We start from the raw sequence: 18,230 nt of genomic DNA, 5'->3' as shown, positions 1-18,230 counted from the left end.
CGTCTGCTAACGAGTTGGATACTTAATCATAATGAACATAATATCTAGGCCTCAGAGTGAATAAAAGGGTCATATTTTGTTCTAAGTTTCACTTACCTGGATTACAGACCACCCAGGTGGTATAAATATTTTCAGATGTATTACTTGAGTAATTCAATCCACTATCATTAGTGGTATACTCGTTAGCTGCTATTTTTAGTCTCTAGATTTCAGCACCTTGGATTTCCCTTAATCAAAGGTCCGTTTGAACCATATTGAGGGGGAAGGGGGAAGGGGTGTCCATTCTCCTTGGCAGCAACTGCGACCATTCAAAACAAACATTAGTGTCTTACTGGCGCCGGTCTGTTACCTTGATGTAAAACGTATACAGCAGAGCAGGAAGAAAATAATGATTAAAATAAAGACATTAAGCTGTTGGAAACAAAATGTAAGTATTTATTATTCATCTACAATGCCACATCATTTGATTCAGCTTTCATATCCCTGACATACAGCTTGACAATACTGTAAAACAGGGTTTCCCAAACTTGGTCATCATGGCACCCTAACAGTTCAGGTTTTAAGGATATCCATCCTTGTGCACAGATGGTATAATTGAACACTAATGAAGTCATCTGTGCTTAAGGCTTAAGCATGGCTATTCTTAAAACCTGGACTGTAGGGGTGCCTTGCGGACTGAGGGCTTGATTCACTACCGTACGCAATACTGATTACGCGCGTAATCCGGCGATTGTTGTGTTCTGCGCATGCATATGCATCACAGTGCGCGTACGCGAGCTAGCTATTGTGATCAGGACTGTGATCGCAGTGACTACGCAGACCCATTGCAGAGTGATTGACAGGAAGCACCATTTGTTGGTGGTGATGGAGTGGTCGGGGAAATGCAGGCATGCCAGTGCGTTCGCACGCCGTTACAGGGGCGTGTATAAATTATCCACTGCGATGCCATACGCAGCCTGAGGTCTCATAGCGTGCGCGGTTGTTAGCAAATTCTGAGTAAGGTCAGAGCTTGTGCAACTGTGCGTGATGCAGCGTTGGTACTCGATTGAACTGATGGTTTCACTAATCTGCTAAGTATTACGGATGTGTCCAATGTAAAGTGGGCGTCCCTGTGTAGTGCCGAGTTTGCATTGCGATCGCAATGGATTAGCATACTATCGCAATTGAACTGCGTGCGTACGCAATATTGCATACCATAATGAATCAGGCCCTGAGTTTGGGAACCACTGCTGTAAAATATAAGCTGTCACGTCAAGAATTCTAAACACTTATATTTAAAGACTGTATCTTGGTTTATATATCATTAATTTGATGTATTTAAACATCAATCACCCCCAACCACTGTGTATTGTGGTTCTACTCATTTTTGTTTGTTTGTGTTTCATTCGGACATGAAGTGTGTCACTGTCCTGGGGCCCAAAGCAGGTGCATTACAAAATAACCAATTGTGCATCTGACAACTAGAGAACCGCTAAAATAGATTTAGGAACCCCCACGCCAAATCATACATTACAGATTACCGTAGAATAATCTTACATCCAATGGCTATCTAGCCAAGGGTTGAGCATTACTAGTGGGCTGTTAGCACATTAGCTATGAACAGTATTGACAATCAATCAATGAAACCCTAATAAGTGTCTGAAAGCGCCTGTGCTTTCAAAGTACACCCCAATATCTGAACATTAAAAGGTCAATATATAATGACCAGCAATGGAACCAAAGCTCTAGTAATGTAGCATGAAGTCTGTACACAAGATGTGTTTCCCAATGCTAGTTATCAGGTTCTTTAGCTATATTACCAATGGGCAACTGTGTCTGCGAACACTGGGGTGTATGTACTGGGCTGACTCCATCTCTACAGCTCTGCCTTGCAGAGTCATCTTCAGGCAACCGGAGAACCGTGCTCCAAGTTCTGCTTGTTCTGCATGAAAAGAGAAGAAGGGAATTTAATGCAGTAATATCACTGCTACAATTGTTACATTGCTATGACTCTGTGATAGGCAACCTTATACAGTTTGGGGCCACACTGGGTGGCCCTCTAACCATCAAAGGGGCTGCAAATTACTCTTAATCTCAGTATAAAACACCAGAATTTTCAGGCACGGGTAGTTTGTACCTTTTACATGGAAATTGTTTTTATATCACCTCTCTTTCTAAAGACTCCACCTCTCTACTAACCATCAAATGGGCTCTCAACACCCACTTCTTCATCAAAGCCTTCCAGCTCTCATTCTAACCAACTGCTCCATTGAGGGGCACCAGGAGGGGTGGGGAGCGGATACTAATTACCCAGTCCCAGGCTTGTTGAAGGGGCCCGGCAGGGGACTGGATCCAATGCTGCCTGCCCTCCCTCCTTCCCTCTTACCTATCAGCAGCCCTGCACACGCTGCTGGGTGCTGGGCTGCAGTGGGAGACCAGGGAGACTGCTGCCGCTGAGCAGCCTCAGAAGTCTCCTCTCCTCTGCAAGTGGGGGGTGGGGGGGGGAACGATCACACTAATCGTGCCTCCCCCTAAATTTGCATGGGGCTCACAGCGCCCCCTTCCCCAGCAAGCAGTGCTGATTCGCGGCACTGCAAATAGTGATTTTTATTTCTTCTAAGGGGGGCGTGGCCACACCTCTTGCAATTAGCCCCCCTCCATACTAACGGGGCCTGGGCCGCTCTCTATGGCCCTGGCTCCATGCTCCTTCCTTACTGTTTACCCCATCTGTGTCGCCCCTGACTTTCTGTCCCTCCCTTTTAGAATGTAAGCTCTACATGAGCAGGGTCCTCTTCCCCAATGTGCTGCGCAACCCTTGTGGCGCCATATAAATAAAGAATAATAATAATATCTAAATCACTGGGAGTCCATAAAAACCTCACTAAACAAACTTCAAACATTGGAAGTGAACAATCAAAAATCAATGTTATGCACCAAGCTTGTTAAAATTAAAAAAAATTAAAAATAGTATCGGCATGGCAGAAAATTAATCCATTTTCTGCCATGCCAATACTATTTGTTTTTTTAACAAGCGCAGTGCCTCATATTGATTCTTAATCTTAGTAGCAAGTTAAATTAATACATTTCATCAACAAAAAAGACACCTATCTGTAATAACATTAGAGATGTGCGGGTTTGGTAAATAACATATCAGATGACCTTTTAAATAAGAATTCTAAGATATAACAAACAATTATGACAACAGAGTAGGAAGGAGCTGTACGCTGCTAGTGAAGGCTTGGAGGGCCGTATGCTGTCCCAGGGCTGCCTGTTGCCCATTGCTGCTAAAACTGTTAAATCTGCTAGTATTAAATGTTACCTACACTGGATTAGCTTTGTGGTATGAATGCATAATTAACAAAATAAATACAGTACATTTAATTCAAGATTTTAGGGAAGCAAGTGGCCACCTAGACACCTCAAGACCTGCCAAAAAGACACTGGTCGACTATCTGATTTTGATCAATTTAAAAAAGATAAAAATCGATCAACATCGATGTTGTGTTCCTGGGGCTAAATCACAAATATCGATATTAATTTTTAGTAAATATACTCCTAGGTTCTCAACCTGTGTTATGGGTATCCCGAGAGGTACATCAGATGAGATCAAGGGAGGGTACTTTAGTCTGTTGAATAAAATGCTAATGGGACTGTTTACTCATGTAAATTTGCAGCATATCCCCAGGAAATGCCCAATTTCAGGAGATATATATCGCAAATTTACAATATCCCCCAAGTATTCCCTGAATGTACTGTATCTAGTAGAGGGGGCATCGGTAGCTAACGCCATCTCCAGATGGCATTAGCCACGGTAGCCTATTGTCTACAGATCACAAGAGTTACCAGAAAAGTTACCAGCACTGTCCATTCGCACATGCGTGGTCAGCAGACCACACATGCACAGTAGCACTTCCATGTCCCTGCGGGTGTTTTTTTTTAAAATACATCTTGCCATTAATTAATTTCTTATTGTCGCGACTAGGACCCGATAATTAATAAATATGCCCGTAAAAAACATTATTTTGTTACTGTTTATAAGTAATGAAACATATAAAACTAATCAGAAGTGGTATTTTAAATATTTAGGTACATATAAAATGGCTTGGCACAATTTCATTAGGAGATGGTTTGAATACTTTTATACACATAAGAGTAGGTACATAGTATAAATGAACACACTGTAGGGTTTTTTGGTAAAGGTTTACCAATCCATGGGGGCACATTGTGCAACAAAATTTAAGAAACCCTGTTGTGAGCAATACTATACTAATTTACCTCCGACACCTCCAACAGAAATGAGTGCATCAGGATCTACCCACAAGTCTTCCAAAGCCTTAAAGTCTGCAGGAAGAAGGCCAGACGAAGATGACGATTCCTCCATGCTTAAGACAACTTGATGTGATTGGATCATCAGATCCACAGTATGCCAGGCTCTAGGACATAGGCCGGGTGGTAACTTTAGAGAATGTTCCAGTTTACCCACCAGAGAGACCGTTAGAACCTGGAGACAAGCACAGAACAGTATAAATAAATTGTGGTATGACTAGAATCTAACAAAAATGTGTAAAAGCGAATGACAGTGAGAATTCCTAAATAAGGAAAAAACAGTGATGTCTTCTACCTGTTTCTCCTGATCCAAGGTCATGGTCAAGGTGGTGACATTCTTTGCTCCATATAAGCCCAGCAGAATTCCACCATCCTCTAGTACTCGAAATGAGAGATGAACAGATAGACCCCAGGGCTTGCTGTCCTTTGATGGGAACACTACAGGTGACAGGTAAACATGAGAAAAGGAAAGTATTAAAACATTATAGGTAGAAATTCAATATACACATAGAGGAAAAAAATAACTTGTTGTTAGGTAAAAGATTGCTAAACCTAGAATGTAAATTGTTTCAGAGGAGAGCGCTGCTAAGAAAAACCCTGTATTCAAATACAGGGCCTGAGTCTTAAGGCGGGTATCCACTTGCCGACAAAAAAGGACTGAACGATAACGATTACAGAAAATTATACAACATGGAAGTTTGCTATGGAAATGCAATTGAAGCGTTAGAAATTGTGGAAGGTTACGATAGATCCTGGTGACAAGCCAAGTCCAGACAATGTAGAGAGAGCCATGGGTACCATAAGTGTAGAGCAACACATGTATTCTATCATACATGGGATGATGTCAGGTAAAGACATGTGGACAACACTAGGCAGTAGGCAGCATACCAAGATGGAGGTCTCATGACAAGGATTCATTTATATACAACACAAAGTTATGTGAATACAGCCATATGATTGACTACATTGGCAGAATGATGTATGTTTCTCAGCAACTAACATCTGTTGGAATGCAAGTAGATAATGAAGTGATCACTTGATATACGTATATAGCCCCTTGTCATTACTGAAGAACATTTCCGATAGTCATTTGGAGTTTCTAACTGTAGCAAAAAAATACCACTAAGTGTATGAACATAGAATGTCAGACATTTACTACCAAATAAAGGCTGAGACACAACTCATAGAGTCACAACTTACAGGCTGGTTTAAAGATGGCATAGCCGTGGGCAGGAAAGAAAGCACCTGGCTCCTCATGTGTAAAGCATCTTCGGTTTTCATCCATCTCCATTGCATTATCTAGAGCTTGTGTGTTCTTTTTCACCCAGGCCCAATTACGCATACACCCATCTAGAGCAGGAAGCAACTGGGCAGAGACAGCACAGAGCTGAGATCACTTATACAGTCCTGGAGTTTTGTGTGTTACTCCCACAGAGGGTAATTTATAAACATACGTATACTGTATATACTGTACATGTGCTCTAACCCATAACAACCAATCATACTGTATGCCTGCTTGCAATAGCCTTTCAGTAGTTAATGTCCATTGCTGATTGATTGGTCGGTCTGTATCCCTGCAGATATATACAATTTCCTCTTTAAGTGACATACATAGGTAAAGTTCATGAAAATATCTAATTTTATTAGCATCACAGTCCCAACAACTGTTATTACTGAACGGATCATGGAGAGTTTAAAAGGGATGGGTACGGGATGCCGACACTCGGTTCCCAGCAGTCAGAATCCCGACGCTGGCATTCCGACAGGGTCAGCATACCAGCACCAGTCGGTAAGTATCCTACCCCTAAACCTAACCCTCCCCCCCTGCAGCCTAAACCTAACCCTCCCCCCCCCCCCCTAGTGCCTAACCCTAACCCTTCCCCTAACCCCACTACTTACCATCAGGATGCCGACGCCTGGATTCTGTCCGGAGTTGGGATTTCGGCGTTGGCATTCTGAGAGCCGGCATATAAACTACATCCCTTTTAAAAGGAGACTAGAAAAAGTGACTGGAAAAGTTTTACACTTACTAATTTTATATTATTGTTTCCTGTAAACTAGGAGATCTATGGTCCTGATTCTGTGTCACATGCAATGAAAGTGTTCACGTAGTTGAGCAATTATTTGCAACTGCGCATAAGTGAACATTTCTGAATACCCCTATGACAATACCTCCCAACCGCCCCGATTTGTCGCTACAGTCCCGCTTCTCAAGCGCTGACCTGCCGTGCCAACTGCGGGCTACAGTTTATCGCAATGAAGGGGGGAAGTTGGGAGGCCCCTTATATCCTGCTTCTTTGCTTAGCAGTGCAAGCAATGAATAGATGTCATGCTCATGTCATGGCGTCTATTCACAGGAGGGAGGGATTGGGGGCACGTCCAGCAGCTACCGGATCGGTGGGCAAACAGAAATCGATGGATACGGCGTTTCCAGTGAGGCCATGCCCCTTTTTCCAATCACGGGATCAATTGGGAGGTATGCCAACGAAGCATGCGTTACACAGAATGTATGCACAAAGGCGCAGTTGCAATCTGGACAGATGGTATCAAAAAGATGGCAAAAAAGTGATCTGCGTTCCTGAGTGGTTACTGGTAAGTGGCTACTAGTGCATGCAAAAATGGCCCTTCAGTGGGCGTACTATGGTAGTGTTACAGACGTGTCAGCGCAAACGGCTGCGTTTCACAGAGGCACATCCGCAAGCACAGGAGGCCCCTGGTCAGATGGAGAAACTGCACCTGACATAGGGCTGCTGCAATTTTAGAAAAGGGGGGACTGATGGCTACGCATATGGGCGCACCAATTAGTATATTACCGCGCACGGGCATCACAGTGCTTGCACTTCTGGCCGCACTGATGCACACAAGGGAAGGAGTTTGTGGGCTATTTGCATAAAGTTGTAGGTTGGGGTCCGTCAGTACACAGTTACATGCAACTCAGAATCAGACCCTATGAGTGTAGTAATATTACACCACTGGGCTTCTAGTAATACGGCAGTGAAAGGATCATGTGGTGGCGCAGTACCGGCCTGAGAAGCTGAACATTACTGTCCACTGGAACATCACCCAGGATGATACGGAGTCTTGAGTCGACCTGAGTCGTAAGTTCATTGTTCACATGATGCGTCAACATCACCACAACCTCCCCGTCCACTCTCACATCGATAGTGTTGATACTACTGTCCACAGTCACCTGAAAAACAGTCAAGCACCATAAAGCAGGCTACAGTGGTCGTATTTATAATGTATCAAAACTGACCCAACTGCAAAGTGATCTTGTGCTACAGATACATGTCCAACATATCGGGAGTTATCTACTTGAAACAAGTTTTTGTAAATTTTTGAACTCCAAATCACTGGATGTGATACTGTAGCTGGTGATTTGGAGTATAAAAATGAACCTGTCACTGCTGGAGACCACAGGAAAGAGGAGTACACACACTTAATTTTAAACATAATAAGAGGTGCTAGTATGCTGAGACGTGTAGTTCCATTTGGGAGGTTAAACAGGAGGTCACATCCCCATAACAATGAGACATCAGCTTTCACATTTTTCAGAATTTACAGATATTTGACATGTTTGAGGAAGCTGGCAAAGTGCCCATGAAACCTGCGCTAAGTACTGGCCACTCTGTATTTGCCAGGACAATGTCTAAAGGCACCCGACTCTCTGCACTCGCATCCTGAGTGTGACGTAAGCGATGCCTATTGTGGGTTCGATTCAGAGCTGCAGCATTAACCCTCTACTTTGCATATTAAGTTGCACCATCGGTTGCACATCGAACGCACCATCCCTATGGAGGCACAGAATGTCAATATATATATATATATATATATATATTTACATGGCCACCAAAGTCAGTGCAACTGGGGAAAAATAAACGGGTCTATTAACTAAGCCTTGGATGGAGATAAAGTACCAGCCAATCAGCTCCTAACTGAAAATGACAGGAGCTGGTTGGCTGGTACCTTATCTCCATTCACTTTATCTCCATCCAAGGCTTAGTAAATAGACCCCACAGTTGCTGACTGTGACATTCCCATGACACACCCATGCCTGACTAGCTACCCCATTACCACCCAGGAGCGCCCACTGAAATTGCCTATCTCTGTGTCTAAATTCATTCTGCGTCCTCTGGTGGTAAGGAGCAGGTAGCATATGCAGTGTGACTAGGACGCTTGCGCAGACTGAAAACATCGGCTGCTTGTATCCGACATCGACACTGCATCTGAATCCAGCCCAGCATGTGCAGGAGCGGGTGCATTGTGCCATGTGCCTGTTAACATTGTCCCAGCATATAAGGGCAGACAGCGGATCCTGGCAATAGCCTGGTAAGCGAGGTCACCTTTGACTTTTTATCAAAACCAATCCTTTGGACCTTTTTACCAGTACCATAGCAGCTATAATTGGGAATTAATTTATGTACGCAATCCCACAAGCCTTTACATACATATCAATATCCTATCTTACCTTCCTCCATTTACCATCGCTCACATTTGGCCCCCACTTGGAGAGAACCATTTGTCCATGTCCGTTGCTCATCTGTACCTCAAGGCGCTGTTCCCGGACTGCCAGTACAAACCAGTTATCTTTCCCAATATCTCCATAGAAAATGATGCCTTCTGAATCAAAGGTCCGGAAATCAAAGGAGGAGAGATTACTGTAGAGTAAAGGGGAGCCATCACATAAGGGGAGGGCACACGGTGGCCAACAGACCGTAATATGCACCCAGGATTACTGCAAATACAACAATAATAAATACAACAAACCCAACTCTGGTTTTCTCCCCTAGTTCAAAAACATACTGGTAGATTACCGGTCTTCTGCCAAAATCAACGCCACATGTGTACATGTCTATGTTGTGAGCAATATAGATTGTGAGCTCCAGTGGGGCAGGGACTTATGGAAGAAGACATAAACCTTGGACTGGTTAGTGGTCCATGGGACACCTTACATTACCAGTATCAGATGCTTAAATCTCAGGGTGGACTAGAAGTGAGCCCTGCTGGTATTTCACAATCTAGGGCACTGGCAGCTGAACTGAACTTGACTTGCTTGGCCATCAGTTAATTTATTTCCAATGTAATTGTCTTTTGGACCTCTGGAGCTCACCACGCTGCTGAAAAGGCTATTGAGACTCCAACATGATGGTCTGCTAGATAATTTGCCTTGCCTGACAGACAGTGCGCCGCTCGTAATTGCCTGTAACTGCACTCTTTGCTCTGCAGTTAGGTCATAGGTGGAACTGCTCTACCTCTAGGTCCTGCCTGGCATCCACAGGGAGGTCTGAGAACATGATGAATAAATACAGCACGGTACGATCAGCAGTACTTTCTCAATTGTAAAAGTAGCCTAAAACTGTGGATGTGTTCAAAAGTATAATTTATTACACAAACTAAAACACATTAAATATATTAACGGCAGTGAATGAATGACCTAATAGTGTTCCGAACAGCCTGACAAATGTGTATAAGAACATAAGGCCTGATTCAGAGGTGGATGTTTGCGGAGTTGAGCAATAATTTTTGTGCAGCACAGGTGTCTGACCCGCAATGTGCATGTAAATTCTTCAAAAGGTGACTTTAAATAATGTCCAGTCAAAAATGAGCTCCTTCTGCAGCTGTCAAATCAGGATAACGTGATATTTAGACACAAAAAGAAAAAGTACATAAATGAATACAGTGATATACACACACACACATATATATATATATATATATATATATATATATATATAGTGTATCCAAACCAATGTGCATGTGCCACTTGGTAATCTATTGCACCCCATTTCAAACAAGTGCAAAATAAGCAAGCAGCATCCACAAATGTGCAAAAATGCAAAAAAAGTGCTTCACCACAAATAAAGTGCACAATGTTTAGTGCAATTCTTTGTCACCTTTTGAAGAATTTACACTAGAAGGCGCTGACGTCTCACTATTACTGAACACTGTTTTATTGGTCATTCTTAACCAACGGTCCTATTTTGGAAACTATTCTAGCAGCCACTCTGAGAGAAGAGGAGTGTAACCTTATTTCTGATTGGAATAAGTGGGTTTTAAGGAAAGGACAATATAGCCGTTTCTATCTACAGTTATATGAAAATGGATATGTCCGGCACTCAGGATGAAATAATTACAAAAAAAAACGGGAGCCATCCTAAAACAAATGCATGAAGAAATCCTTGAGACATGAGTGTGCACTCGAGTACTGAACAAGGAAGGCGGCACTCCAATAAATGAAAAAAATCAATTTGTATTTAAATGACAAACATTAACATGGTGAAAAAGTGTGTCGACGTTTCAAGGCCCTTTGGCCTTTTCATCAGGACATAGACAAAATAGTCTCAAGGATTTCTATATATATTAGGGATGTGCGCCGGACCATTTTTGCCGGATTTGGATTTGGTTCTAATTCGTCGTCCGGCTTTGGATTTGGATTTGCCAAACTGAGGTGACTGGATTTGGATTTTTTTTTACAAAAATTTACAAAAAAAAAGCTAAAATCACATAAATTGGACTTTTTTTTCTTCCTAGATTATTATTAACCTCAATAACATTAATTTCCAGTCAATTTAGACCACCTCACAGCTTATAATATTGTTTTCAACATTATTGGCCAAAGGTTGCAGTGAGCTGACTGGTTACTAAGCTACAAAGCAGCGGCACAGACACCATAGTATAAAGCACATCTATGAAACATTGCCACACAGCAGTGGCAGAAATGAAAAGTAGTGCACCCACCCAGTGGGGTACGGCCAGCAGAATCACAGTACTTGTTTACAAAGTGGGCTACGGCCCAAGGAGTCACAGTGCACAATCTTACTCACATTACACCGCACATAGTGCCCCTGATTCACATTAAACCATAAAGTAGTGTCTCTTATTTATGTTACGACACACAGTAGTGCCCCTTTTACACACTGCCCACAGTAGTGACCCTTTTACACAATACCCACAGTAGTATTCCCCCCCCCAGGTAGTATGGCCCCCCAAGTAGTATGGCCCCCAGGAGTATTGCCCCCCAGTAGCAGGACCCCAGTATTATGCCCCCCAGTATTATGCCCCCCCAGTAGCAGACCCCCCAGTAGTATGGCCCCCCCAGTAGTATGCCCCCCCAGTAGTATGGTCCCCAGGAGTATGGCCCCCCAGTAGCAGGCACCCCGTATTATGCCCCCCAGTATTATGCCCCCCAGTAGCAGGCCCCCATGCCCCCCAGTAGCAGGCCCCCAGTAGAATGGCCCCCCAAGTAGTATGGCCCCCCCCCCCCCAAGTAGCAGACCCCCCCAGTAGCTGTGCCCCCCAGTAGCGCCCCCGGCCCTTACACACATAAAAAAAAATTAAAAACTTACCTGAATCCCCGCTCCCGCGCCGTCCGCTCTGCATCCACGCGCTGAGGAGGGAGCCGGAAGACGGAGCTCCTGAGTGAGCTCCAGCCGGCTCCCTCTGTGCAGCAGCCAATGGCGGCTGTATGTTTGTATCTGTGTAGGGCAGACCGCTATCACAGCGGTCTGCCCTACACAATAGGAGCCCTGATGTCGGATTCTCTAGCAAGAATCCGACATCAGGCAACCGCCGTTCGGCCCCGAACGGGGATCCGAGGCAGGCGGGGAACACCCGAACAGCGTTCGGGTGGACTCGGATCCCCTATGTTCGGAGCGGTTTGGATTCCACAGAATCCGAACCGCTCATGTCTAATATATATATATATATTTATAGTTGAGTAAACTTAGAATACTATCTATCAAAAGGCTTGTTTGCCTACTTTCTAGGTGTCTCTGGTGGAAGGATGTCATTCTAGGACCTCCCTATTGTCATTCATGGCCTATATCCTGTAGAAGAAACCACCGTCACCATTGATTCTCATAAACAAAAGAATCCTGTGCTGTGAAGATCCATTACGTTACTTCTAGAAGATTTTGTACTTACTATTGGTCGAACATTTAAACCTCACGCTCCAGATGCCTTCAGGACATTGTTGTATTTACACAAATACAACTGAGGAAGACTGCAAGACAGTTGAAATGGCCGTTGGGCCACTGCTTACCTATGCTGCATTATTCACTTTTATCCATGTGAATAAAACGTATGAAGTTTTCATCTAATCTTGACTGCTGTTTTTTTCAAAACTAATTGCCTTTGGCTCAATTGGTGTTAGAGTGTTTATTATATATATATATATATATATATATATATATATTCATTCACACTCCTCTCACACACTATATATATTTTAACACGGGGTGTAGAAATGAGGACACAAGGCAGACAGGTACTCGGTAAGCAATGTCTTTAATGGCAGCAGACATTGCATTTCAGCATACATGAACATAGGCCTGGGCACACACATGCATATAACACAAATAAACCAACACAGTAAATGTCCCAGCACTCCACGTGCTTGGCAGTCAGCAGTCACTTGCAGCCACAATTGGCCATGCTCTCTCAGCATAGACCTTGGTCCCTGGCACTACAACACTTAAGCTGGCCACACACTAGACCAACTTGCATCCAACCAGCCAACTAGTTGGCTGGCTGGAATGAAAATCTGGTAACGTATGGTAGTGACTGATGATCAGCAATTTGCTCCTAAATGCCACAAAACAGATGAAAATGGTCGTCAGACAAGTTTGTTAAATGTTTTATCTAAACAATTTGTTCAAACAACAGTTTTTGTCCATTTTCCAGCGTTTGTGAACAAATTGCTGATTGTCATTTGCTTTCATACCTTACCAGATTTTCATTCCAACCAATCAACTAGTTGGCTGGTTGGACAGATAATCTTTAGATGTGTGGCCAGCTTAAGGCCTACTAAACTGGCTGCTAGTCAGCATCAGTGCCCAGAGCAACAGGCAGATGAGAGTTTTAAACTCTTTCTCTGCTGCTCAGTGATGAGTTGCAGCTGGGTCTGTACAACTGTGAAAACCTGGAGTTCAACACCTCCCTTGCTGTTGCAAACTGAACAGGCTTCACTTCAGCCTCCCTTGGAGGGAACTGATCCCACAGGAATGTGGGCAATTCAGGTGAGAGACAACCCCTCTCACCACAATATATATATGAGAAAAAGGAAAATTGTTGCCCCAGCAGTTCCTGTAGTGTTATTTGGAGGATTTTGGGATTCCCCCAGGTGAGTTGGCTCTCAACTTAGATATATTAATGTATGTGCTATTATCATGTAGCCTAACAGTATGCAATTACATGACTCATAATGAGTGCTATTATCATGTAGCATAAGGGACCATCAGAACAGAGACGTCTTGATGTGGTCTGGTGGATTAAACATATCTTTGCGAATATATGCGAACTGAGATTTCTGTATTTCTATTATCATGTAGTATTCAAGTCTCATTGCTGGTCCTTTGCAGTGTGCTGTGGGAAACATTTTTCCTTTTTCTTGTGTAAATTAACCCCCCCCCTTTCATGCACCTGTAAAGGGCCATTAAGTTGATTTAAGCAACCACCATACACACAGAGCAAAGAGGTCCAGAAGTAGATAAAGGTTCTAAGAAATTACGAGTCATAACTCTAATCATTAGTTTGAAAAAGAATTACCAAGTTGCAGATTGAATGGAGGCTCAGTTCCTATGCAAAATTGTGAAACTGTAACTGTTCATAAGGACCACTGTTCATAACCACTTACGTACATATAACAATCCACCTCCAAGGTGATATAGTATCAGCAGGCTCACAACATCTCACTAGGGAACAGCAGTCCACCCACACAATGTTAATTATATTTCAGCATCCTCATGGTCCTTAGTTTCATTCAAAGATGTTGTACTCCACAGTTATTGCTTTGCTATTGGACCAATTTAAAAAAAAGGAGATTGCAGATATATCCTTGTGTGGCTGCTGTATTTTTCCTTGGTGGTAATATTTATATTCATTATATTATTTACAGTCATATATATATATCTTTTTAATTATTTGATCAACTAGCATCATGGAGCATGAAGTGGTGAGTTGTTTACGTAGTTGGTGTACAGTATATGGTAAATGCAAGACACAGGTCCTATACTTCTAGTGGACCTATGGGATAATAAACTACCTACTGTAAATTATTATAAGGATATTAGTAGCCACTGAGGAGTTCTATGACCATATTATAGTACGAAGCTGTAGGCTGTAAGTGCATTGATACACAGATCCATTATTAAATCTAATATCCATATTTATTTAACAGTTGGGATCCATTACTTCTTACATCTCATATGTTTGCTACATAAACACTGAATCACTGTTTAATGTATATTTTTGTTATATGCATTTATATATATATATATAGATATATCTGAAATACCATTGATATATATTATAAATAATATAATACTGCCTTCAGAGAGGTGTATGGATACTATGCAGACTGCAGAGTTAGAGCAAGTTGATGTTACCAAATCTACAAGTCCAGCTTTCATCTCTCTAGCTCATCACTTTGGCTGCTGGACAGTAATCCCCTAAACACATCACATACCCTCTCCACCACAGACCACACTCCAGATGCCAGGTGGTTAAAGAACATAATGAGATTGTTGATACCTTGTTAAGTCAGAGAGTTGGAATTCCAGGAGCAGAACATTCTGTGCATCACCATTCCCCAGGTACAGGGTGTCTGTGGATCTCACCGGCTTTCCAGCTAAGCAAGAAACCTGCAGAACACACGCACTAGTAACTACTTGCCTGCCAAATACTTGCTTATGCCCGTCATTAGTGAGGTAGACATTGGAATACATTTCTAATAGGAAAGTTACTGGGTCATCACAATATTAATTGCCTTCAAAACTCTACTTTTGGTCATTTGTATGAACAGGTGACTCCTACCCCCAGTGACTGGAAACCATCCTCAGATTGGCATAAACTGCAATTCTAAAACATTTTACTTCTTATTACAACTGCGGTTCAGTTACTTTGTTATTAATTATATTCCTGGCATAAACCTTGCTTTCTATTTTTATCGTTTGTACTTAATTTCCATTCCTGTATTTCATTAAAAGGAATTATTTTTATAATAGACATTTTTACAAAATATTCTTATTTGCTGGCTGATGTTTCCATTCAAAACAATGTCTAGCAAATACAAAAAAGTATATTAAAACATACTTGAAGCTGCTAGTTTATACCAATTCCCCTTGTATTTCTATAAAATATATAGTAATGTATGTTACTATTTAAAGCATTTTCAACCTCATCCACAATAAGAATTACTGACAGCCTGTGCCCATCAGACAGAGACAAAGGGTGAAGCGGATACCTAGCACTCAGGAAATATTTTGACATATAAAAAAAAAATTAGATCAACCAAAACCAGTATTTATGATTAAGACATTTATGTCCACACTCTGGTGATCACTGGAAGTACCTTAGAACCGCTGGACATTAGTGTGTTTGTTACCTGCCTTTAAAATAGATAAAAAAAATACAGGGTGAGGTTCCCATATCCAAATATTCCGAAATACGGAATATTCCGAAATACAGAATTGTTTTAGCATTACTGAGATAGTGAAACCTTTGCTTTTTGATGGTTCAATGTACACAAACTTTGTTTGAGCCAGAAAATGATTGAAAATATTGTATAAAATGACCTGCAGGCTGTGTGTATAAGGTGTATATAAAAGATTAGTGCATTCTGTGTTTAGCTTGGGGTCCCATTCCCAAGATAACTCATTATGGTATGCAAATATTCCAAAATACGTAATATTCCAATATCCAAAATACCCTGGTCCCAAGCACTTTGGATATGGGAGACTCAACCTGTAATAATATATATATAGAAAAAAATTGATAACAAAATGGTGATGCCTGATGAAGCTTTTTGTCTGAGATTTATAAACTATGAATGTTTAGAAGACATTGAAAGCTGGGATATAATGGTCATACAATGTGGCAGCTTTCACTAGGAAAAATGCTTGCAGCTTATGCATGTAATAATATTATGTACCAGGAAAGCTCTCCCTCTCTCTCTCTTTTAATTGATTGAAGTTAAGTTAAATTATGGCACTTTATCTCAGAGGTAATAAAAGGAAACACAAATGCCCTTATGATTTGGCTTTATGTTATGGATCACCAAGATAAATACATATTAAACAAGTCTTATATCAGTTATTAAAAAATATAAAAAAAAACAGAAAAAATTGAATGTGATGTACTTTATTGTCTAACTGAAAAGAATTTAGCAACATTTTGCAAATCTGCATCTGACCTGTTCTGACAATTTCACTGTTCTGCGTTTATTATGACTATAATTGCACAATGTGTGTTTACTACTGAGGTAAGACTAATTTATTTTCTTCCTTGTACAATATAGAAATATCACGGCCAGTAAAGTCAGATCTAGAGGACGTGTAACATTAATATACTATAACCACTCTGTTTGATGTATACAGACAGGTAGCAAATTAACAATAAACAATACAACAGTGAAAGCAGTTTTGATAACTTTTCATTAATTATAACAAAAATCTTATTGTGAATAAGCCTAGTTATTAAAATACAGTTCCCTACTAGAACTAAGACATGATATAATTTTATGCTTAAGGTGATACTGTCCAATTCTTCAGTCAACACAGATTATTATTGAATCTTTATAGTGTAATCTGTCATTAACCTTGGAATCACCCACCAACACCTAGGAGAACGTTATAACATTGAGCGACATAGAATAATGGCATGTACCTAATATATTATTTCAAGGCTTCAAGCATTGGCGCAGTGCTCTAAAGCTCACTCAGAAATAGAATCAAATAAAATTAAACAAAAAATAATATTTAGAAGCTTTTGAAAGTGTATAAAATAAATGCTATGTAAGCAAAACAAAATTAACACTTCTAAAGCAAAAAGGACTAAAGTGGAACAAAAATTAAAAATATAGACTACTTTAACATTGATATTTCTCATAAAATGTACACCAAGATTTGCAGATACACCAGTGTCACATAAGAGACAAGTCCAAGACAAGATTTAAAATACAGATGTATAATAATAACCAACTAAAGTTTATTACACATTTGCAGCTTGTTAGTAAATACCCCCAGCCTGTCTATGGCTTTCTTATAGACACTGATTCTTTTTAGTATTGTGATGTAACATATATTTTGAAGGGAACTTGCACCAATGTGTTACCTGTCCTGTGATGTCCAGGTCAGGGTCAGATAATGGATTTCCTGCTGTAAAATCTCCATGAGATAGCAAGAATAAGATGACAGGAATGAACACACAGCTGAGAAGCCTCATTTTTGTGATGCTGCGAGTGTGAATGGCTGTCACATGCTCACGGTCTTTTATATAGTGATAGGAGGGGACTTGTGCTCATGTCCCTTTCTCACAGCCCAACCTTGGCTACAACCATAACATGTTCCTAAAATCTGCCTCCAGCAGATGTTTTCTCAAGAATCCTACCGACGTACACTTAACCCTTTACCCATGTGTAACTGTCTGCACTTGTGTGGATTTTCTGTGGTACCTGGGTGTGAGTGTCTGAAATTTGTTAGCAGCAGTTTTATCAAAGTTTGGAGTACCAACCAATCAGCTCCTGTCACTTTACAGGCTATGTTTGAGAAATGACAGTTAGCAGCTGATTGGTTAGTACTTTATCTTTCTCCTCTTTATCTCTCTCCAAGCTTTGATAAATCTGCCCCATAATATAATCATCTTTACAAAGACTTTAGAGACATTTTTATCTGTAAGTCTTATTTGTTCCAAAATTCCCCTGGACTTTGATAGGACATAACCAGAATGGTTTCCATCACAATGCCATCTTGATAACATCTTCTGTTCATTAAGGGATGTGGTCCCTTGCATGCAGCATTCCATAGGATTGGAAGATGCTAAAGTATAACAGTGGAACGGGATAGGTAAAAACTCAAAATATTTAAAAGGGGGATAGATAAAACTGCCCCCAACTAAAACTAGAGATGTGCACCGGACCATTTTTGCTA

General features: G+C 41.3%; 1 protein-coding gene across 1 annotated transcript; it reads right to left on the bottom strand.

Moving 5' to 3' along the window:
• Nucleotides 1-452: 452 nt before the first annotated feature.
• On the bottom strand, nucleotides 453-17,531 carry SHBG (sex hormone binding globulin). The gene is made up of 8 exons (XM_088466607.1): nucleotides 17,416-17,531; nucleotides 14,836-14,945; nucleotides 8,774-8,963; nucleotides 7,328-7,495; nucleotides 5,506-5,671; nucleotides 4,601-4,743; nucleotides 4,255-4,480; nucleotides 453-1,921 (listed from the first exon to the last, which is right to left on the bottom strand). Exons 1-8 carry the CDS (start codon nucleotides 17,524-17,526, stop codon nucleotides 1,791-1,793), a joined length of 1,245 nt encoding a protein of 414 aa, XP_088322733.1. The 5' UTR covers nucleotides 17,527-17,531; the 3' UTR covers nucleotides 453-1,790.
• Between the last annotated feature and the right edge of the window lie 699 nt (nucleotides 17,532-18,230).

Source organism: Taudactylus pleione, unplaced genomic scaffold, assembly GCF_031769625.1.
Source record: "Taudactylus pleione unplaced genomic scaffold, aTauple2 ptg000066l, whole genome shotgun sequence".
In the NCBI taxonomy this organism is placed as follows: Eukaryota; Metazoa; Chordata; class Amphibia; order Anura; family Myobatrachidae; genus Taudactylus; species Taudactylus pleione.
Note: the sequence above shows the minus strand (reverse complement) of the source record. Positions and strands in the feature narration are given on the sequence as shown.